Source organism: Acartia tonsa, chromosome 1, assembly GCF_053477335.1.
Source record: "Acartia tonsa isolate MP-2025a chromosome 1, ASM5347733v1, whole genome shotgun sequence".
Classification (NCBI taxonomy): domain Eukaryota; kingdom Metazoa; phylum Arthropoda; class Copepoda; order Calanoida; family Acartiidae; genus Acartia; species Acartia tonsa.
The window spans coordinates 56,936,229-56,960,075 of NC_137260.1; the positions used below are offsets into that span (position 1 = coordinate 56,936,229).

General features: G+C 32.8%; 1 protein-coding gene across 1 annotated transcript; it reads left to right on the forward strand.

The window, feature by feature from the left end:
• Positions 1 to 2,620: 2,620 nt before the first annotated feature.
• On the forward strand, positions 2,621 to 22,659 carry LOC145324470 (homeotic protein spalt-major-like). Its single transcript, XM_080167060.1, has 6 exons — positions 2,621 to 2,719; positions 3,080 to 3,498; positions 14,364 to 17,393; positions 20,854 to 21,008; positions 21,119 to 21,430; positions 21,606 to 22,659. Exons 2-5 carry the CDS (start codon positions 3,306 to 3,308, stop codon positions 21,416 to 21,418), a joined length of 3,678 nt encoding a protein of 1,225 aa, XP_080023186.1. The 5' UTR covers positions 2,621 to 2,719; positions 3,080 to 3,305; the 3' UTR covers positions 21,419 to 21,430; positions 21,606 to 22,659.
• Positions 22,660 to 23,847: the final 1,188 nt, after the last annotated feature.

The window sequence follows — 23,847 nt, forward strand, 5'->3', positions numbered from 1 at the left end:
TCTATTTAATTCCTAGGTATATTTAAAACGCCAGGAATCTTCAAATAATTATATACTTTTATTACTTGGATGCTGCACCAGATATTCATGTAAAATGATGCTTGCAGCTGGCTAGAATAACGATACCCCCCATCTATCCAAAATACTAAATTCCCTCCACTTCTACTGGACGAACGAACTGACCTATAAATGAGGTCAATATTGGCAAGATAAATTAACGACAAATTTTTCCCTGTCAATATATCCACGTATAACCTATATATATCCATTATAATTACTTTATAACTATCTACTTAAAACTTCAAAATTCTTTAACCAAAACATCATAAAACCATTTAAAATTTTCTATATTGTTTTTTACAAGTACAATAACATCCAGTAAGCTTAACACAGAAATTAACAAATTTATTGTGGACATACTACCTCTTGGCGAAAATGATAGAGTAGACTCGCTTTTCCAAAACTAGAGGCTGCACCATTAGCATCTAAGCACTCTGAATTTGGGTGGTAGGGATTAAATAATACCAAGACTTGAAAATGAAATAGCCTAAAACCGTAATGGGGCCTATGTGAAGCTTTCCAAAAGTTATTAACAAATGGACTAACAAAAAACCTTACTACTTATTATAGGATTTTCAAGTAACTAAACTCCAAATAATAAAAACCTAGAATTTTAATTTTTGAGTCCCTATTACTTCAGTTTCAAAACTGTAAGACAATTCTTTCATGACCAAAATCTAACAGACAATATAATTCTTGACGTATTAATAATCAAGATATATAGAAAAGCTTCGTTTTTAATTATATAATATACTATATAAATGCTAGTATAAGTTTTAGATTCTACGCAGCCCAGATGTGAACAATATTATATCATATACATTTAAACATACATACACACACACACACATAAAAACTTTCTCTTTATACATATATATACATTCTATATGTCATATATCTTCAAATATATAAACTAAAATTGAACCAATAATATGGTCCTATTGACTTAAAACTTGCAAAATTATGACCAAAATATGATTATTATTTTAATAAAAATATGACAGCTGGCGGCAAAGGCAGCTTAAAGCAATACAAAACCTCTTTATCCCCCCCCCCCTCTTCTTTCATGTATGATCCCTCCTCATAATCCTTCCTCCTTTTCCATATTATAGTCATAATCATACACAGACCCGTACCGCCCCTCCAAAGACACACACATTCATATTGCTGCAGTGTAGCCCACTCATATTTAAAGCCTAGACACACAGTAAGTGTGTGTGTGTGTAGATATGTTATAGAGTAGAGTAAGGAAAATCATAAATGTACTGTCACGTCCTGTCAAAGCACTAAGCCAGATGATAGACGGAGGGGGAAGGGAGCGTTGTACTGTTTAAAATTGGGGGAGGTATGATTATTAGTATTGGGGTGCGGCCAGTGTATAGCGCACATCATATTTCTGAAGTACGCACACTGTATACACCTCCCCTCTCTCCCCTATGATCAACTGCTTCCCAAATATAATATTTAAGGGGGAAAATGCCCCAAATATTGACTCCCCCCCTAGAATACCCCAGTTATGATAATTTCCTTCTCTTTTATGAAAGAAATAATAACTGGCACCCCTGTCTTTACTCTTTCCCTTGAAAATGATGTGTATGTATGATATGCTATGTGTCCCCCCTGTTTTCTAGATGGATATTTTGTTGGCTAGCTGAATACAAAATCCTCGAATTATGACCCTTTCCGACTTTTTATCATAAAAAAATGGCTGACCAATTTTTATATTAAATATATCAAAAAATTTATTTTTAAAAAAATATTTTTAGGGGGAAATTTTGTTAAAAATGCTTTCATATCTTGTTTTCTTTTAATTTATTGTCATACTTTTTAAATTATGAAATTGAAATATTGAAATAAAAACTTTTAATATATAATTCATAAAAACAATATGTGTTCTCAATTACATATTTTGCTTTAGTCAAACTTTCCATTTGAATCAGGTGTGCAAAAAACTTAAATTTGCAATATAAAAGCATGTTTTGTGCTATTTCTATATATAAATTTAAGAGGTATGAGGGCAAATATATGTGTATGTATGTGAGTTCAAGATATCATATTTGAGTATAGAGAGATAGACATAGAACAGAGAGACAAAATTGAACGAGGCTCATATCATATTTTCCTTCCCTGTTTCCAGAGTAAAACCTTTCTATAATTTGCCACCATCCCCCCAAAATATTTCAGCAGCCTACCCAAAACAATGAGATATCTCCGTGTTACCCCTCTAAAATCATAAACCCCCTCATATCTCTCCCATTCCCTTTTTCTGCACCCCTCCATATCTAAGTTCAATACATAGTATCTCATATTTAGGTGTGTGTGTGTGTGTGTGTCCGTCCGCAATGATATCTAACCGGGCTGTGTCCACGTCATATCTCTGTATGTTAAGCCGTATATGCGGTTGTCCCCCAGCCCCTTACTGCCCATCACCATTCTACAAATTCCCCCTCCTTTCCTTTTAAGTCCTTATTTTCTTTCCCCATCCCCATTTATGATCTCCCCTTCCCTATTTCTCCCCCCGTATTTGCTGAAAGTTAAAGTGTGAGGATGATTTCTCCTACAGTTGGCTTAGAGTAGCTAAACACAATAGAACAGGAAGGAGCTTAGTGAATCTCATTGTAATAATGCTTAAATAGAAATCATCATATTGGCTTTTTAGGTAATTATTTTATACATATAAACTATAATTTCTTCATTTGATTAAAAATTTAGAACAAAACTTTTGAAACTAATAATTAAATTTAAACATAAATTTCATTTTATAATTTCTTATCAAATATTAATTAATTTACAAAAGATTATTATTAAATTATTTTTTTATGTAAAAGATAATAGGTTGTAATTTATGATAAACTTTGATATTTTTAATATTTACACAACTTTTTAGCAATATAAAAGAAAATAAAGGCATATAAAATTTCATAAAAATATATTTTCAATTAAAATATACTTTTGATATTCATAATTTAAAAATTATCATTTTTAATGCTTATGATTAATATTTTATTATTATTTTCAGGAAAGCTGCTCTCAACTAAAACAAGAACAAACCAAATCAGTGTTCAAATTATAGTGATATTAATCTCAATCAATTATTAATAAACTATCTAATTTTCTATTAGAATAAAATCGCCGAAAAATAGTGTTTAAAAAGTGAAAAAATATGACATTATAAACCATGCTGAAATTGCTATAAATAAGTAAAAAACAAAATCATAACAAAGACAATAAAAAAATCATATTTAATGATAATCACGGATAACTCGAAAATGTCTCGCCGCAAACAAGCCAAGCCAAATCGGCTGCAGGAGGGCGAAGAGGATGACACCATCCGGCCCGTGGACGGCAATGATGTACAGGACGGAGAGGTCGGCCGGAGCCGGCTCGGAGAGGATAGTTTTGATGACGATGAACAATCTGTTGGCTCCGGCGATGAGGGTAAGTTTTGTGATTTTTTTATTTTCTCCGTTAAAGTTAAAATTATTTGAAATAAACTAGCTTAAAACCATCCCAAAGCTTTCCTGAACAGCATATTTTTTTATCAGCCATTCTAGAGATCTTTGCTTCAAACACTGAAGCTTTTTACTTTATTTTATGTATTTGATTAAATATATTTCTGATCTCAGTAAAGGCTAAGTAATTCTCTTGTAATATATGTACTGTTATAACCAAAGGTTTTTTGTCTTTTAATTTGAAAATATCATTATTAAAAAATCGGTATGGTATATATAGTTAATTTCTCAATATCAAATTTAAATTTGAAATAACTAGCAAAGTTAATTGAAACCTTATTAGCTTTGTTTCAAAATTTATTATGTTTATAATAGCTTAGTTGCAAGATAATATATAAGCTTGAATAGACATCTTTAGCGCAGCAATAATTAATTGCATGATCAATTTTATTTTCTCATTAAAATTCTAGAATTGTCTCTAAGCAATAAAATGTCAATGTACATGGACTCTTAGTTAGAGATCTTCAGGGTGGGAGGGGATAGTGGCAGTTGAATTATTCTGTAATCACATCTTTAAAATGCATTTGAAAGCATAAATTTACATTCAATAACTAAGGATAAGATTAGCTTATTTTTCATTGCCGTATCCAATAATCCTTGAGGAGAATATTTATGTTTAAGATTGGTTCATAAACTTGCTTTGGATGTAGATATATGTACATACATATAGTCCACATAGAATGAACAAAAGTTTATTTGTAAAACATCATGTTTCATGCATTAAGCAATCTTCAGTTACAATTTAATACTGCCAATAATATTAGCATTCATAGATTTTTTCAATAAAGTTTAGAGGATTTTTAAAAAATATTTGAATTAGAAATAAACATAATTTAAAAAAACTATCTTGGAACGGCAGTATCAGGTATCATTAGCAGCCAGGTGTTCAGTGAGAAGGAACTTGTCTCTGTGTCTGCACTTGCTGTTGATCTCAGACCTCTTGTTGAGCATGGTGACGTCATTGTTGAACATGATCTTCACCTTCTCTAGGTTGCAGAGTTTGCATGCACCGGAGCTAGGGTTGTAGGTTGGTGCTTGCTGCAGGATGGACCATCTAATGTCATAATTGGTTTGATTTCGTTTCAATGACCAGATGAATGATGAATGATGTACATACATATGTAGAATCTTGTTTGTAGCGCAGCTACGCTATCAGTAGGTTATGTCTGTTCGTCCTAGGAAATAGTGTAAAAGCTTCATTTTGTTATTAGAACAAAAATTATAGTTGACAAACATAGCTTTATGTTCACTTTTCCTTTGAATAATTCTTTACTGTTCTTTTTTTATCAAAATAATTATACATAACTTGTTATTACTGCGCTACTTATGAATCTAACAGTTATTTTCTGAAGTTTACAGTAACTAATAAAATCAAGAATATTGATAGTTAATTATTTTGAAAATTGTAATTTAATTATATCAAAGCAATAAACTTGTATGCTGTTTATATATCAACATAAATATAATTTTATCGACTTAAGTCATTGAAAATGTAAATCAACAAACGGTACCAAGTTTAACTAGAAGGAAGTAGGTTGTATAATTTAGCATTTATGGTAGGGTAGGATATATAATTGTATTAAGAAACAATTCAATTATGTTATTACATGTATAATATTATGTAATTTATATTACTATATTAATGAGAATAATATGTTTGTACTGGTGGATTTGCCCCTAGCCTCTAGGGGCTTCTCCCCAAGTTAGTGATGTAAGGTACATCACCTTACTTGTTTGTTGCATAAAAAAAGATTTTTTTTAATCATGAAAATTTAATTTCATATCTAATTAAATCTTTAGCATTTTAAGTTTTTAATTCCTAAAAACTGTCCAAAAATTAAGTTTTAATTTAGTTGTGTAAGTATAGTTTAAGTTGCAGAGAAGCTTCGCAGCTAATAATATGATATAATATTAGTGAAACATTCATAATCTTGATTTATTTTTCTTACCATGGCATAATGATGATAGATTTGGTCGGTGTAAGGTCAGCATATACACACACTTACACACACATACACACACACACACACACACACACATCATTTATTATCTTATTATGACAAATAAGATATTATTACGGTCTAATTAATTATGAATATCAATATTAATATTCTTTATAATATTATGATTTTTATATAAATATATATTTATACCAATTTTAAAGGTTTTATGATTAAGAAGTTCTTTTTCCAACTTTGTAATTCTAAGGTTAGGTTAATTATAATTATTATTGTCATTTCCTATGCATATTTACGTCTCCGCGGCAATTAATAATTAAAATTGACAACAAATATGTGAGTAATCTTTCCAAAAATGAAGCAAAGCTTCTGAAACTGAAATATGCTTTTCTTTTAGTTTCAAATTTAACAAGGACTATTATATCCATGATTAGTATTGCATTAACAGGTCAAAATGTTATACAGGCAAAGAATTAAATTCTATAAATGATAATAATGTAGTAATCAAAGGAAGTACGTACAAAACATATTCTAGTACTAGAGTAGCAGCGCTGTAGAAAAGTATACATTTTTTAAAATTGAAAAGAAACAAAAGAAAAATAAATTTTAATTAAGCGTTTTATTGAATAGGAATGTATGAAATGTAGGGCGGCCAATACATATGGAAAATATGCTGTTTAAGCCAGGGCTTGGCACCCGCAGCCGAGAGTTTAAAATTTTCTATATAATCGCAGCCATGCTTTAAAAAGTTATTTTTGAATTGGAAGTATTTTTAGCAATTTATACTCCTAAAACTTAATGTTTCGATTTCAGATGCAGCTGATTTACATACAATTGTCAGCCGCAGCCGCGCAAATGTAGGCGCGGCTGCCAAGCCCTTCTTTAAGGTTTGGGGACATAGCTTGCTTTACATGTCCTCATAAAATAGATAAAATATACATCAATTTTTAGTTTTTTAGGCCACAAAAAAAATATTTTAAAGAATAGGATTTTAGGGGACACAAAAAAGGTATTGAGAGAAATAATCTGGCTATTCAAGTGGTTTTAGTTTTTAATATTTGTTTTATTCGCAGCTACTATATAACTGGGGTATTTCTTACCCACCATCCATCTTGGCGTCTTTACACGTATTCTCATTATGTATAAATTGATGTTCTTTAAAAAATATTGTTTGTTTTTGTAGGTGCGCTAGGTATGTACTTTCTCGTTCTTGTTATTTTTAAATTGGGAGTTTTATCGCAAATCTAAAAAAATCTTAAATTTTTAAGCTTTTTATCACATTAAAGTTACTATAGGCTGAATTGAAAATAGGCTAAAACCACACTGTTAAATAGTTCGTTCGATATATATATTTGCTTCTTAATAAAGTTATGTAGTATTAGTACAATTAGTCATAAAGAAGACTTGTAAATTTATATCTTTATCAATTTAATCACAGGGCCGGGGGGGGGGGGGTGGTTGAGAAACTATATAATTACACAATTTAATTTAGGAAAGGAGCCAGGGGGAGGGGGGTAGTAAGAGGTAGGCCATGAACAAATATTAATTCCAGGAAGTTGATTCACATTTAAACAAACTTTCAATTCCAATCAACTAAATCATTATACACAAACTCACACACACATACACTTACATACACAAACACACATAACTTTCCTCATTAACAAACAATTGAAGTTTATCAACAATTGAAAACTTATCATAAACAAATTAAACAACTTTTAACATGTCCCTAAGTAGCGCAACAATTTATAAGCGGGTATATTTTAGGCGTTTATCTTATATGGCAGCTGAGTAAATCACATTTAAAAGTTGATGGTTGGATAAAGAATTTTTCTGTTTGGAAAAGGTTTGATGTAGGATTTATGTTTCAATATATCAAATGGCAACATTTTTAAATACTTTTTAACATGCATGTTTAAAGACAAACAATAAAAATGTATGGTAAAATTCACGTTTAAAAAAATAACATTTTATCCATAAAATTACAATATAAAATTACACTGATGGATGAACACGTTGAGTTAAAGAATAGATGCTCAATAATCTTAAGAAATTCAATCTTTCTGTCTTATAAGATAAGCATAGAAAATGTCATTTATCATTCGCCCCTAAAAAGCATGCATGTTACTTTTGATTGTTAAAATTGAGCCAGCATTGTAGAGTTCCATATATCAATGGTAGAATGAGAAATGAGAGGCACACGACTCAATTCAATCTTTCAATCCAATCCTATTCAGATCTCTAGCTACCAACAGAAGCCATAATAGTTATGGGGGTTGGGAATTTTTTTTTAAATGGCTCCATCAACCCAAAAGAAAGGGAGTAATGGGGGGAACAAGGATGAAAACGTCCATAAATATCTTAGCTGATTAATGTAAAACACTTTACATTTTTTCACATGCATTAAGTGGCGTGTAATTTTCTTTTTAATTTCCCCATAACCATACGGACAGACATTGGATTTATAAAGTAGCTCCGCCACTTAAAGGAGGGGTTGTTATAAAAGGGGTGTAGTTCACTTTTAAAATTTTTAGGCTATCAAATTAGAAAGAAGGGGGGGGGGGTTGAAAGTGATTAACAATCAATTTATCTTATTGGTGGTTACCACTTCATTTTCATTCTCAAACCTACCATTAATTATTTTACTCAATTCAAAAATCAACACAAAATATTTTGGATTGTTAAAAAAAAATTACTAAAACTTTTAGAATAATATTAAATTTAAAACACTTTTTTTGAGCTACGAAACAGCTAGTTGTCTGGTAACGCCTTTTTCTTAGCCCACACCCTTTCATACCATAATTGGTATAATTGATTGGCCCCCCTTTTTCATTTATTCCACCCCCCCCCCCTCTCAATGTTTCTTAATTTTTCTACTCCTTAGAACCATTTTTTGCCCTCTCCCTCTATATATGGTCCATTTGAGTATAATGACTTCACCCCATACGCCCACTCCTGATATATTCAATGAAATATTTTATTGTATTCACCCTGTTAATCTTAGGGTTACTTTGTTGACATATAATTTTATTGGTTAAATAGTTAACAAATTTCACAATGGCCGACTAACTAATATGTTTATATTACTAGAATCATATGGTTATATTTTAAAGAGGGTAGTGTAAATGTCGATATAATAAAAGCATTAAAGATCTACATGGGTAGCTCTCAACTTGGTCAAGTTCTACTACTTATATTACTTGCCTTATTATGCTTCAATAGGTACTTAGTTTTCTTTACAATAATTCTTTTGTGTCCTACGTTAATATGTCATACAGGGTCCGGGCTTCAAATTGGCATAGACTTTGAATTCAAAAAAATCTCAAAAATAAAAGATTTACTTACAGTTGTTTTAAACTACTAGAGTTTTGAATTAATCATATTGGTGCTCATATAGATACTTTAATAATGACATTTTTCATTCTTTATCACATTTTTTTACTTATAAAAAAATGCGCCAATTTGACTAGAAGACCCTGTATTTAAATACACAATACATATATGTACTTATGGTATTATTTGCTTTGTAATATTTGTATTCCAATGTTCAAATATATATTTAGAAAATTCTAGATTTTATTCAAATTTCATTTTTATATAAGTTTATTAGATTTTCAAGTACCAAAAGATTAAAATTATTCTTTAAATTACAAATTTGAGAAAATTCGAATGATATCATAACTAAAATATGAAAAGGGAGAGGGGTAAAGTGTAGGGGTGAAGTGGGAGGGATCATATTTATGCCGCCAGACCGCAACTTTGGCGGCATATTTTCCATAATTTCACTACTAGAGAAAGTTATGATGGAGAGTTATGAAGTGGGAGGGGGTGGGGGAGGCACACAGAATGAATTAGGGAAGGTTGAGAGGGGGAGGGAGTGGATTTGATTCAAGTGTAGGGTCGATGACAAATTAATTCCACGCTGTATCACGGGATGGGGGCGTGATTTAAATGTGCAGTATACTCCTTTGATTAAACTCAATTTACGGTTTTTTTTATAATTGCAACGTAGTTATAAGACTTTTGGTAGCAATAAATTGAGACGTTGGGTATCCCTCTAACTGAACCGATTTTTGATTAGTTAATGGTCTAAATTTGTCTCGGCCAGGATATGATTAAAAGCCTAAATCGGCCAAGGAATAGCCGAGTACAATATTTTTAAACTTAAAAAATTAAAAATAAAGAGCTAAATGATTTATTGCGTCTTTCTCTTTTTATCGACAGACGCACTTGGATATATTATTTTCATAATTAATTATATGTATTTCCCATGTTAACGTCACCTTATGTGTAAATTTGGTGAGCTACATTATTGAGCAGCGTTGTTAAGTTAGGATGGAAGAATTTTGTAATGAAAGCAAAAGTGGGGTAGAGGATAAGGGATGGGGTAAAACGAGTTATCAAAAGACCCAAAAATCTTGCCAGTGGAACAAATTCAACCCAAGTGTAGAGGGGCTGGCCATAATTTTATTTCTTTTTTGCTATTGGCCTGATAAAATTTATCATAATTCTGATAAATTTAAAATCATGAATAGAAATTATATTACTGTAATGTATATTAACATAAAACTATAAAAATAAAAATGATAGTTCATATTTTGTGCAAAAAAAGTTAATATTTATAGAAATGCAGAAAATTTTTTTGCGACATATCATAAATAAGTGCAAAATTTAGGGTGTGTGTTCACTTCCGTATATGCTTCACATTATTGCATTATAATTGTCGCATATTATTGCAACAGCGCAAGTTTTCCTTTCCTCCATGCTTCATTTACACCACTCCTCTTTTTTTACTATTATGACTTTTTGCGAATATTTATCACTTTGCGATAATGGTAATAAGCAGAAACGAATGTGCACCCAAATTTGCTTGGGGGCCGAGGCTTAGCAAATAAATTTACCGCAAAGCAGATTTCTCTTTCAAAATAATAGTGTATGCAAAAAGCACTTTTTATATGAAAAAATACAAGCAAATGTTTAAACTGGATAAAACTTTTTTTTCAATGGAGGGAGATGCATATGGTGGTGAACAAATTATTCATTTTATCAAATTATAAGTTACCAAAGACAGAATTTATTTTTTCCACACTGTCTTATCTTGTTTTGCCTGAAACTTATCATAAAAATATAAATTTGTTATAGATTATTTGATATTTGATTTACAATAAAAACAATATTGTTTTTCGATAGGTTATTCATAGTATTTTTATTTCCAATAAAATGATTATTATTTTTAGTAGCGTTGCTACTCTATAATAGGAGTAAGCTTGTCATTTACTTTCTTGTTTATTAGAGGATTTTTAAATTTGATAACAAAAATTTAGAATTTTTTTTTCTTTCAAAAATTACTAAAAAAAATTCGCCTGATATTACTGCGCTACTTATAGACAAATTCGTCCTTGTTTTTATACAAAAAAAATCATAGAACGATGATATTGTTGTATTTTGTGTAAATATCATTTTAGAATAAATTAGCTATGATGATATTTTTTGAAAATTAATTCTGCGTCACATTTAACAGTAATTTAAAAATACAAATTTTGTCATGATTTACTAAAATTAGCAATTTGCTATTTCATCGAATTTCAATAAAATCATTCCTCCCCCCCCCCCCTTCTTTTGCAAATTTTGCCAATAATATCCATAAGTAGCGAAATTATATTAAGATTTTCATTTCTTGACAGGTATTATCAAAAAAAAACCAAATTATGTTTCTTATACTTATGTTTCTGAGCTTTTAAAATATGTCTACAAACAAGGAAATTTTTATGTTTTTAGTCGTACAGGCGGATGTACATATTATATTTTCACATCCTGTAAGAAAAACTGGATGATTTTTATTTATCCACGGATTTTTATTTAAAAAATAATTATCCCAGGAGAAACAAAGAAAGGGGTAAGGGGAGGTGGTAAAAAAATTGTGCACTGTAAAAATATTCCTTAAAATTATGATTTTATTACAGATATAATTTTTTAAGTATTCTAAGTTTTCTAAAATTATAGAATATAAACTGTAACAAAAGTTTGATTTACTGGATCTATTTTTCTTACAGTATAATTCTATGAAAAGTGACTTGTAATCGCCAGGATTTCACAATTAGGCAGAATTAAACTTTTCATCGCTTAAAATCCATTCAGCAGAAAATTCTTCGCATCTCAGATTTGGAAAGTGTGAAAGATTCGCAATGATTTTGCAATTCCATTGAAAATAGCAATGCGGGGGTGAGGGGTGGAAAAGGGGGGTTTTTAATTCGAGGGGATAGAAATGTGCGGGTATAAGAGACAAGATTTGCAGGGTTACAGGGTCAGGACAATGAACGATAAATCTTCCCCAAATTCTTGTTTAAAACCTCAAAAATGCAATCTATTATAGACTGTAAATATTAGAGAAAAGAAAGAGATGTAGATTTCTTAAAGGATTATTATCCCTTTCCTCCCTGCAAGATTTGAGACAATTTATGGGAGAAGTCTTTGTTCAAATTTTGAATGAAACATTATTTTGATAAAAGCAAACATCAAATACCTACCTAATCAGTTTACCGTAAATCTTGAACAAAATTTTAATCTACTTTTTTTTAAAGTAGCGCAGCGACTCTATAACTATGATATGTCTGTTCCTCTTGTTATTACTTCGCTTCTTTTGAACATATTTGTCTTTGTTTAAAAAAATATCTATAATCTTATGAAAATGGAGAATAATTTACTTTTTTTGTGTCTCATATTTTTAGATATGGTGTGTTATCATTTCTGCATATTGTCTTATCCGATATTTTGTTTTATGTTCGATAAAAGTCATAATAGCCAAAGATAAGTGTGCTTTTTAAATATAGTTTAATCTAATGGAAAAAGGGCAGTTTGAACTAAATTACTGCGGTTCTGCCGTTTCATAATTTGATTAACTCTGCGGAAATGGGAGCGCACCATCTAGTTAATTGTGTTGTGTGTCTGAATGGGCGGATCTGGGTTAAAACTGTTATCTCAAGACCTAAAAAAGGGTTGCGGGAATCATCCAGCAAAATCATAAATAGCTATTTTTGTGTCCAACGTCAAAGGTACATAAAATGACCCTCTTTGTTTATTGTCAGTTTTAAAAGTCATAAAAGTAATAAGTTTTCTAACTTAAATAGACTATCTATCAAAAATGTTATGTCTGTAAATACCTGCTTGAAATTCGCTGTACTTTTGTTGTTTATCATTAAAATAAACTTTACCTATAAGAATATAGCTAAACAAAAGCCACACCCTTCAAGAAACATCTAGGAGGCTTTCAAAACTAGAATTTTCAAATATATCGATTGACACCTCGTTTGTGCCCCCTAATCATTTCAACTCTTGTTTTCAAATTCACTGTTTTAAGTCACAATACAAAGGTTTGACAGGCACTTACTCTTATTTAGACACACACACACACACACATACTCACACACACGCAAACACTAAATACACAAATAGACAGACAAACAGACCTTTAATATGCATGTAGCAATAATAAGGATTACTATGTCCAACTGTAGCGCAGCAATAGCAATGTTTCATGACAAACCTGGATAAAATAGCATAGTATTGTATTATTATTCAGTAGGTTTTTATTTTGAATTTTGCCAATAAATCCCTAAATATGATATTTTCGGTGGAAAAGTCTTTTTATTTTATAAAATTTCCTAAACGTGTTTGATACTAATGGATGTACAACCATGTCTTATATGTAGAGTAGCTGCGCTTCTAAAAAAAATGCCTAGAGAGAACTACAGAACATTAAGCCTGTTTCAAACATGCACAGGCTCAAAGTACAAGCAAATTTTATTTTGCAATCTATACTAATGACAAAATAAGTTGTTTGAAAAATTTTAAATTGCCCTTTTTTTTACCTAATAACTGTATAATTATTTAATCAATTTTACAATGAAAGATTTATTTCTTTTCCTATTGTATTATTGTATAACTGTATTGTATAAATTGTATTTCTAAGGAAAGCTTTGATATAATATATATAAAGTGTGCATCTACTTCCGCAGATTGCCAAATTATTAAATATTCAGAACCGCACACAGTTATTATAACATGAACTATCTTACACTCCCTCTTATTTCTTTGCTATTGTGTAATATTGTGAATATTTAGCACTATGCTGATGTGATTGCACACCATACTATATACCTTCCCTAATCCCTTTCTTTTCCTTGTTTATTTCATTTAACTTTCCCTCGGCATTTATTTTCTCCCCACTATTTTATTTTATGTAACATTGGCTCATAAATTTATTTCTATTTTATAACTTGGAGGTTGTAAAACATTTATTTCATATGGTTTTTTTCTTTGTTTTTGGTCTTCAGCCAATTCTTTAAAAATAAACTAGGACAATAAAGTCCATAGACAGTAAAGAAATATAATTAATGCCAAATGTTTGGCTTGTAATTTATCATTTTTGATATAACATTTTTAAAGCATTTACATGTCAGCTAATAAAACAAATTTAGAGTAGAAAAAGGAAGTAAAACATTATTATTGTTGCGCTACTTATGTAAAATATAAAACATTGACAGAAAACAACACGAATGTCTTTCACCGATTCTTCAATTTTCTAACTTTTTGCCGCGGACATGCAAAAAGCAAAACATGTTTAAATAGTGTGTGCGTGTTTTCGACTGTAAATATGTCTGTCATTTTTAATGTTTTAGTTCATTATAGATGTCTAATTTTTATCATCTTACACTTTTCTAATAACAATTAAAAATCTAACAAAATTTTTCACACACAAAAAAAAACAACAGTAAAGTACATAATAGTAAGAAAATTTTTAACTTTTAACTAAAACTATCTTTTTTTTCAGGTGTGTCAACAAGTCCCGCACCTGACAGAACAGCAAAAGACAGAGAGGACAAAATGGAGGAAGATAATGATGACATAGCTGCACAATCAGAGGATGAGGGAGACGTTGAGGAAGAGAACAGAATCAAGGATCAGCTGTTCAAGATGAATATTGGCGGCTTGTTGCAACAGCAGTCAGGCGAAGCAGTTCTTAAAATGGATCCCAAAGATCAGCTTAAAGCCCTTGAGGAGACAATTATGCAGCTGTCGACAAGTTTAATGAAGTTAGGAAAGCCAGAGAGTATACAAGAAGTATCATTGCTGCAGGCAACTCTGGTGAGCTTACAACAAACACAACTGCTACAATTCCACCTGCTCAATAGAATCAACAAAGAATCAGGCAATGGAGAAACTTTAATGGAAACTGCTGAGAAATTCGGCGTCAAGAATCCCTTCCTTGCTCAGTTGTCAGCTGCTGCAGCATCTGCAAATGATAGCATTGAAGAGGATGAAGAAAAGAATGTACAACCGCCACCTCAGCCGCGACAAATGCCTGCTTTTGATGTCAGACGGGAACGTGAACTTTTCCCCCTTCCATCCATTGTTTCTGGTGACAATGAGAGGTCCAGCCCCTTGCACAGCAGCAGTGGTCAGTTTAGCTTTAACAAGAGTGATGATATCAGACCTGTAACTTCATCCTTATCCATCCATCCAGAACGTGGCAGCAATGTGCTGTCATCATCAGCTATCCTTAGTCCAGATTCCAGCAATGGGCCAGAGGAGAGCCTAAACAGTCTAGAGCTGCTGACACAGAAGGCCCAGGGTATCCTGAACAATGCCAGTAAGGGGGTGCTCTCCAACAACATGACAGACATGAGCCATGGCTCTCCAACCTCATCCTCTGGGGGGCCTGGATCAGGTGACTCAATCAAGCACAGATGCAAGTATTGTGCCAAGGTATTTGGATCTGATTCAGCCCTTCAGATTCATATCAGATCACATACAGGCGAACGGCCATATAAGTGTAATGTCTGCGGCAATAGATTTACAACTAAGGGTAACCTGAAGGTTCACTTTCAAAGGCATTCTGATAGATTTCCTGTAGTAAAAATGAATCCAAACATGGTGCCAGAACATTTGGACAAATTTTATCCTTCTCTGCTGCAACAATGTGAAGAGGCTGAAAAGAAAGGTCTACCCCTGCCTGATATCAATAACCCCGTGGCAGGTATGAATCCTGTTGTACCTCCAGGTACCACCATGCCTAACCTACCAGGTATGCCACCTCCAGTCACCAGCCTGCCACAGTCACCCAGCGGTCCACAAAGGTTTCAGCATCCATTTCCTGGCATGCCAGGTATGCCTGCTGGCCTTAAAATTCCTCTGACACCTGGAGCCCTACCCAGATATCCTCTTCCTACAGAACCTCTAAAACGTGAGGATGTTTTGTTACCAGAAAAACCTGCCTGGCTGCGCAACCTTCCAATTTTCCCCGGACCTGGCGCCCACTCCCCTGATCTTGATCTTATCAAGAGAAGTATGAGACAAGAATTGAGACTTGACACAAATCCCTACAGAGTATCAGCAGAGAGTGTGTCCCCCTCCAGTAATGGAGATGTTAAGTCAGAGCACAGAGACTCCTCCCCTGTGTCAGATACCAAAGATATTTCCATCCAGGATGAACCTGAAAATTTGTCCAGCAGCAGGAAGACTGATTCCAAGTCTCCTGTGTCAAGAGAAAACTCATTGGACCGGCTGAGGCTAGGTGCAGGCATTCCCCTGCTTGGGATGCACCAGTTTCCATTCCTGCAAAATCCTCTACTTCGCCCACCCGGAGCAAATCATTTTCTGTCCAGTCTTCCTTTAAAACCTGGATTCCAGCCGCATCTTGATCCTGTCAGTATGTTTTCACCAGCTAGAGAGGACAACTCATGGGAGAATTTAATTGAGATTGACAAATCTAATGAAGATTCTATTGTTGAGTCCATGGTTGATGACAATGGAAAGCCCTCAGAGCCAAATGAATGTAAGATTTGCCACAGAGTCTTGTCCTGCAAGTCTGCCCTGCAAATGCACTACAGAACCCATACTGGAGAACGTCCATTTAAATGTAAACTATGCAAGAGAACTTTTACAACAAAAGGCAACCTGAAAACGCACATGAGCGTGCACAGAACGAAGCCGCCGATGAGGAACTTCCCGCAGTGCCCTGTGTGCCACAAGCGCTACAGCAACCCCGCCATCCTGCAGCAGCACGTCAGAACCCACACTGGAGAGAAACCAGATCTCACACTTGAACAAATCGCCGCCGCCGAGATCAAAGACTTTCATCCGACAGCCGGATTTTCGCCGGAGGCACTGAATAAATTTTTCCCTGGCTTCATGGCCTCCCAAATGGTGGGCTATGATGATGATATCAGTGATGATAGAATCTCTAGACCATCTTCCGTGTCATCTTCTACTAGCGGAGGATCAAATTTAAATAGTTTATCACCATTCCCTAACTACTCACCCTTCTCTGCATCCATAGCAGCCTTGGAAAAGCAAGTCCGTACTATGGATCACTCACATAAGGAGGGATCCATAGATTCCAGACGGCCGGACAGACCTGAATCCAGGGACGGCTCCCCAGATGACGACCGCCATCACGATGAGCCGCAAGATCTCTCCAAATCTTCGTCAGCTGCTGACGACAAGCGGTCAGATTCTGACAGCATTTGTGACCAGAACGCGGGATCTGACATCGAGGACAAGGATATTGAGGAGCAGCGGGGCCACAGTGTGTCGCCGCCAACCACCAGCCTTGCCTCCATCAACACACCGCCCATCTTCTCCCACCAGGGACCCTTTGTGCTCCCCCCACCCGGTGCAGATCAAACCAATCATTTGTTGGCAACTGCAGTGTCAGCAGCCCACGGCCTGCCAGGTCTACCGCTGCCTGGCCAGCTGTTTCCTTCCCTTGGCTTCCCCAATCCGCTGGCTCAATTGGCTGGACCCGGACGCCTTGGACCTCCTCCTCCCGGTTTCCAACATCTTGGTCTATCCATGAGAAGTAAGTTTTATTTGTTTATATCAATAATAGCTGTGCTTTCTAGATTTGTTTCACTCTTGATGAGCAAAAATCTTTATTTTACATTTCATGAATTATTATTTATACATTTTTAACGGATTTTAATAACTAAGAATGTTTGTTTTCTATATTTATTACCCATTATACTTTATCTCTATCTTTCTCCTTTTAATTCTTTTTTTTCTTGCTGTTTCCCTATCTCTCCTATCAATATCTCAGTCTCTTAAATTCTATTTCTCCTTTTCTTAATTGATTCTAAATTGGCATTAAGTGTTTTTGCAACGTTTTGACATTTTTCCTTCACCACAAATTTGAAGAGTCGGTGTGTGGGGGGTCCAAGCACACACACACAAACACACACACATAAACAATCTGCCAGACAGACAGACAGACAGGCAGGCCACGTCCTGTTGAAACGTACTGAAATATCAATTATCTACCAAGATGGAGTGGCCTGATAAAATTGCTGAAAAAAAACTTGTTTTCATATTAGCAAATTATTTATGAGAATACGGGTTAATAAAAACAGATTAAGTAAAATAAAGCGAATCATTTAAACATAAATTAATCTTCCCCTGAATTTTTATTTATACAAATATATATTTGAAGAAGAAACGGGTATAGATTAATTTCTCTCCATTATTTATCTTGAAATATAACCTAGTAGAAAAAAAATTGATTTTTTAACAATTTAGTTGGTTTGAAAAATGACAAAAGATTGAGTTGTCTAAGAAAAAGAGGGGGGGGGGGGCAGACAACCAACTACATTATAAAAGAGATAGAAGAAGAAAAAGAATAATAGGAGGGGAGATGGAGTTGAGAACTTTTAGATTGATGCAGGGGGGGAGAGAATAATGATGGTTAAATTAAACTTTATCTCTTTTCAGCATCCAAGAATTGTAATATACTAAAATTCACATTTAAAGACGGAGGGGGGGGGGTAAGAATATTAAATCCTCAATTGTACTATCCCTGTCATACATGGTTGGTATGACAATGATCTAATCTCGACACAAAACATTGGGACAATCCTAACCGGGGCCGGGTCTTTAGAAACTCAGAATACCAGGGATAATCCTCAACTTAATTTACCCACCCCTATCTCTCTCTCTCTCTCTCTCTCTTTTTGCTTATTAGAATTTGTCAAGTTGTGTATGAGCAAAATATCTTCTACAAAGTCCCAGGCATTCAGGGAAGGGTCAATCAACTATAATTAAGTTTTCCCTCAATTCTTATATGCATAAATCTGCTTTTGGAATCTATAATTGGTATGGTAAAAAAAAAGGGTAGTAGATTAGTTAAACCTCTGTTTCCCTGAAAAAGTTGGCAATGATCAGTACATAAAACATTTATTAGTAGCGAAGCTACTGTATAAATAGGGTGTGTAGGCTTTATATTGCTGCTCGACTAGTGGATATGATTGTCCTTAAATACAATTGAAAGACAATATCTATAAGAAAATATTCAAAGATATGTCTGTTAATATTTTTTTTAGATCAAAATCTTTGCCTTTAAAGTATCTCCGCCAGTTATACAGTATCTGATTTCTCAAACTTATAGCAAAAGCCACTCAGGGGTTAAGGAATATATCAATTCAAGATAAATTCATATTTAGACAGATTCACAGAGTTATGGAAAAATATATTAACACTGAATTTTCTCTTTGATCTTGAAATACTTTCTCCATAAAGAGCATTTGCAAAAATCTAGTTTACAGTCATCTGACGAAAAACAGTAAATTTTAACACAATAATGACCATTTCTCCCTGACTTATATGTATGGCATGAGCATTTAAAGTTTGGTTGTCGGTACATGTCAGTTTAGAATACCAATGGTTCTATCACGACGCGGCAATTCGCTAGCGCAGCAAAGTAATCTAATATTGGGTGTGCATTCGCTTCCGCAATTTATCACATTTGCATCTTAATTCATATTCGCAAAAATATAAAATTACAAATAAATTAAATGAGTGTTGTTTAATGATAAAAGCAAAGGAAAAATATCAGGTTGCGCTGTAGTTATAATACGCAGTTATGATAATTTAATGCGGAAGTGAGGGCACGTTGATCTGATATTGTCATATTACACTGCACGACATAAATTCCAAAACAATGTGGTCGACTTTCAAATCTTTGGAAATCTGATAATTTGAAATGAAAGGATTAGTTTCGATTAAATTTTATTGATCATTTTCCATAGTCAATTTTAAGCTTTATCAAGAACTTTTTATCCATAGAAGCGCAACATTAACAAGAAAACAAAATATCAGAAAGGTCAAAGTTCAAGCAAAAAAAGTTATATGCTATTTTATACTAGCTGCAATTCTCTAAAATGACAAAAGAGAGACGGGACAATGTACTGTTTATTACACTAGTCTCCAAAGTCTTATGATAACATTTGCTAATTCATTGGCTCAATAACATTGGGGACTTTTAATAATTTTGATTGGTTGATCAATTTAGGTGGGTATCCAAACGTTTCAACCATTGATTGTAATATACATAAGGGGTAATTTTGTGTATCGTCATTCGGGATGTACATTAATTTATCGGCCATTGTCTTATTCATTTAGATATATAATTTATTTCCACATCTATAAAGAAAATGAAACAATGGAATCATTTGATGACAATTGCTTTTAGAATAAGAAAAAAACATTTAGATGGCCCTAGTCAGTTATTTTGGCCAGGCATCAATATCAATAAATTAAACTTGTCAATAAATAAGGAAGGGTTGGCTAAAATGGACCCCACACCTTGGTTTTAAATTTTCAGGGATACAGGTATAGGACATTGGATTTTAAATTAGTACCCCAGCCAATTTAGATCGAGAAATTTTGCCTTTGGAAACTTAACAATATTGGGAAGGGGGGGGGGGAGTAATTGTCTCCCTCTAACCATGAGCAATTCAATACTTTATCAGATGTACATATTTTAAGCAAAACAAAATGAATATGTATTAGCTTAGGCTATTCTACTATTAGGGTATGTACGACGTACGTCCTTTCTTCCAAGGCTGACACTTACTTAACTTAATATATACATTAGTATGTTTGTTAATTATTTTTATCTGAAGCAAATCTTTAAAATCATCATGTATGTATGTATAATAAACTTGATAAAAAATGCATATTTTTAACATACACTGGTTTGCTGAACATAAATTCTTATCTTCGTGTTTAGTTGTTCATAAACATGTACTTATTTCAATTTAATGTGATTAGATCTTATTTTGAAATTAAGCTTGCTTATAAATTTTAATAGTAACATAGCTGCTTTTTGAATGACTTTAAAGCTTCCTGAGAAAATTTACCATAAATTCATTGTTTAAAGACAGTACATGAAAGTTAAAAATTATAAATTGCTTAAAAATAGTTGAGAAAAGTAACAATATTTGGATATTTAAAGATTTGAGAAAACTAACATTCCTTTTTTTGTTTAGATGTTGAAGAATCATTTATTGGGCGGGGCCGGACCACCTGCCAGCTGTGCTTCAAGGTGTTTGCCTGCAACAGCGCCCTGGAGATCCACATGCGCTCACACACCAAGGAGAGACCATTCAAATGTGACGTCTGCGGCAAAGGATTTACAACTAAGGTAAACTATATGAAACACATTTTAGAAAAAAAAACTTACATTTGACAATTATCTTAAGTATTAATACTATTTAATTAGTCATTCTAGATTTAATAATTCTTTCTGTGTAGGGTAATATGAAGCAGCACCAAATGACGCACAAATTCCGCGACAACGAGGCGGCGTACAACAACATGACCTCCCCGCCGCACGTGTCCTCCGCCAGCCTGCACGTGACCACGGCCAGCCTGTCCAGCGGCATGTCCAAGTCCCCTGGGTCCTCGCCCATGACCTCCCCGCCTTGCTCCGAGGCCCTGTCTCCGCCCACTTTCACCAGCTCCGGTGGCATGAAGCGGACGCAGGAGGATGTGTCGGGAGGAGTGTCTCTGGTTGACCGCCCGCCAGAAAAGCGGGCCATCCTCTGCGGTTAGAGCTTATTTAAGGTAACTATTTTGATAAATCTTACTTTTTAAAATGATTGTTTTTCCATCTGAAGAAAACCTAAACTGCTTAAACTAATTATAGATAATTAGAAAAAGCCAATTTTTTTTTGACAATAGTTATTTTTTTTAATGATACAGTTTATGAAAATAATTTATGATTTTTTTTTCTTTTCAGAAAATGACTACCATAATTCCAAATATGAGGAAGTATCCAGGAAATAACAAAGACAATAAAAACCAGCACTGCAATAAATAATTTAGCACAAGTGGCTGTATAACAATTATGTATTATTAATTATGTAAAAAAATATTCTTATGCTTGATTTTAAATTAATTTTAAGTCTGTTTTATTAAGACTTTTTTAATATAAAAAATCACTTAAATGAAACATATCTCAAACACTGTTATATTTTAATTATTGAAATTTTGTGGTTTAGGCTAGGTATTATATTATGTACAATTTTGCACATTTTTTACCAAATTTAAGTTTTTTTTCCGCATTAATTAGCCACAATCATTACATAGTAATTAAAAATTGTTATATTTAATTCTTTAACTTTCACATTCTGTAAAGATTTCACAACATTACTGTATTAAATAAAAATTTAATAAAATTATTAAGTTTTGAGCTTAAAAAGAACAATGCACTTGAAAATATGATATAGAAAACTTTATATTATTTTTCACTCAGTTACTATATTATGTATCCTCTTTTATTATTATTTTATTTATGTATAACATTTTTATTCACCATTTACATCCAGTTTAATTCTTTATTATGTCCGTGATATTCAAACTTATGTTAATTATCATTATGTTATCCTTTTTTATGGATGTTTTCATCCTTGTTTATTACAGATTTACATTTACTTTGTAGATCTATTTGAATCTAGTTATAAAGATTGTATCCAGTGACTATAAAATAATGTTAGTATTATTCTACAGGTGTTTTACAAAAATTGTCTCCAATTTTTTACTTTAAAAATACGTTTTATTAAACTAAAAGAATCTTAATCACGTTACAGCATAAAAAATTAAGGATTCTTAGATTAAAAAAGTATACTTTTAAATTAAAAATTTGTGACAATTTAACTAGCACACCCTGTACATGATAAAGGTTAGCACTTTTTACCATGTAGAATTTTCTTTTTCATTTGATATGAAATAATGATTATAAAAATATACTCCCTGTGTTACTAGTTGTAATTTAAATAAATTTTACTTACAAATATTAGCTTTATTATCTATAAAGCGAAGCTTTTCTATAATTAGGGTCGGTCCGTCCGTCCGAGATAGTTAGCTGTTATTCGTTGATTTAGGCATGTTAGAATTGTCCTATCGATTTCAAACTTTGCATGGTGATTCCTGTAGTAGTTGGGTACCATTTAGAAAGCATCATCCGATTGATCTGATATTTTATTACTGCTTCCTATTACAATAAGGTACAATATAATGAGCGAAGCATCTCAATAATCAAGTAATAAAATGTCAGTATGTCCTTAAACAGAATTCTGTATTTAAGAAGTTTTGCAACAAATTTACGTATAATTTTGTCAAACCTTATATTTTCATATTTTGTATATTCAGTTCTGACACTCAACAAAAGTTAATGTTCGTCTGTCATATCGTTTCAGAGCTTTGCTTTTATGTTGTCATCCTTGTTTTTAATTATGAATCATGCTTGGTTAAGTAAAGCAGCTACTCTATAACTGTATAACTGTCTGAATAACTTTTACTTTTTAAAAGAAACGAAAAAAACGAATCTTCTATATTAAAAGTGAAACCATATATAGGTCCGTTCATTCATCCAGTAGGAGGAGAGGGGATAGTGTAAAGGTTGAGGATGTGGGGTATCGTTATTTCAGCTCGCTACAAGTTTCACTTTATTTGAGTACATGATAATCTGGTGTAAGATCCAATTAATAATAAATCCATTATACTAAAGTAGTAAGTTATCTTTCTATTTGTATGTGTTGAAAAGGATCGTAAAAAGGGCTGGAATTACCGGTCGTAATTGGTTTCATACAGCCCTTAGCATTAAAAAAAATCTCTCCGACGAAAAATGAGTCTCTCGATGCATAGGATAAAGACATAAGTGTACTGCAAGCGAATAAGAGATCACAAATGTGGCTGATTCGTAGATAATATTTGCCTTATTACTACACTTGTTGCATATCATTTGAACTAATCCTTGTATAAAGTAACAGGATGTCTGTCAGTCTCCGTGTTTATAACGAAATATTTATATAAATTCTGGACCGATATGACTTAACTAGTATTACAGCAAAGCTTCTAGTAGGTCCCAGGAAAGTTTTTTTCATCTTTTTTGTAATTTTTTTTTATAAACTGTAAGTTTAAGGTGGTGTATAACAAAGACAATTAAATGAGAGAGAAAATGTAGTGTTTTTTTTTTAAAA

Excerpts from the sequence above, each read along its gene's own strand:
- LOC145324470 (XM_080167060.1), top strand. The coding sequence starts at position 3,306 with ATGATAATCACGGATAACTCGAAAATGTCTCGCCGCAAACAAGCCAAG. Across the intron at positions 17,394-20,853 it reads TCTTGGTCTATCCATGAGAA|ATGTTGAAGAATCATTTATT; the intron begins GTAAGTTTTATT and ends TTTTTTGTTTAG. Across the intron at positions 21,009-21,118 it reads GCAAAGGATTTACAACTAAG|GGTAATATGAAGCAGCACCA; the intron begins GTAAACTATATG and ends CTTTCTGTGTAG.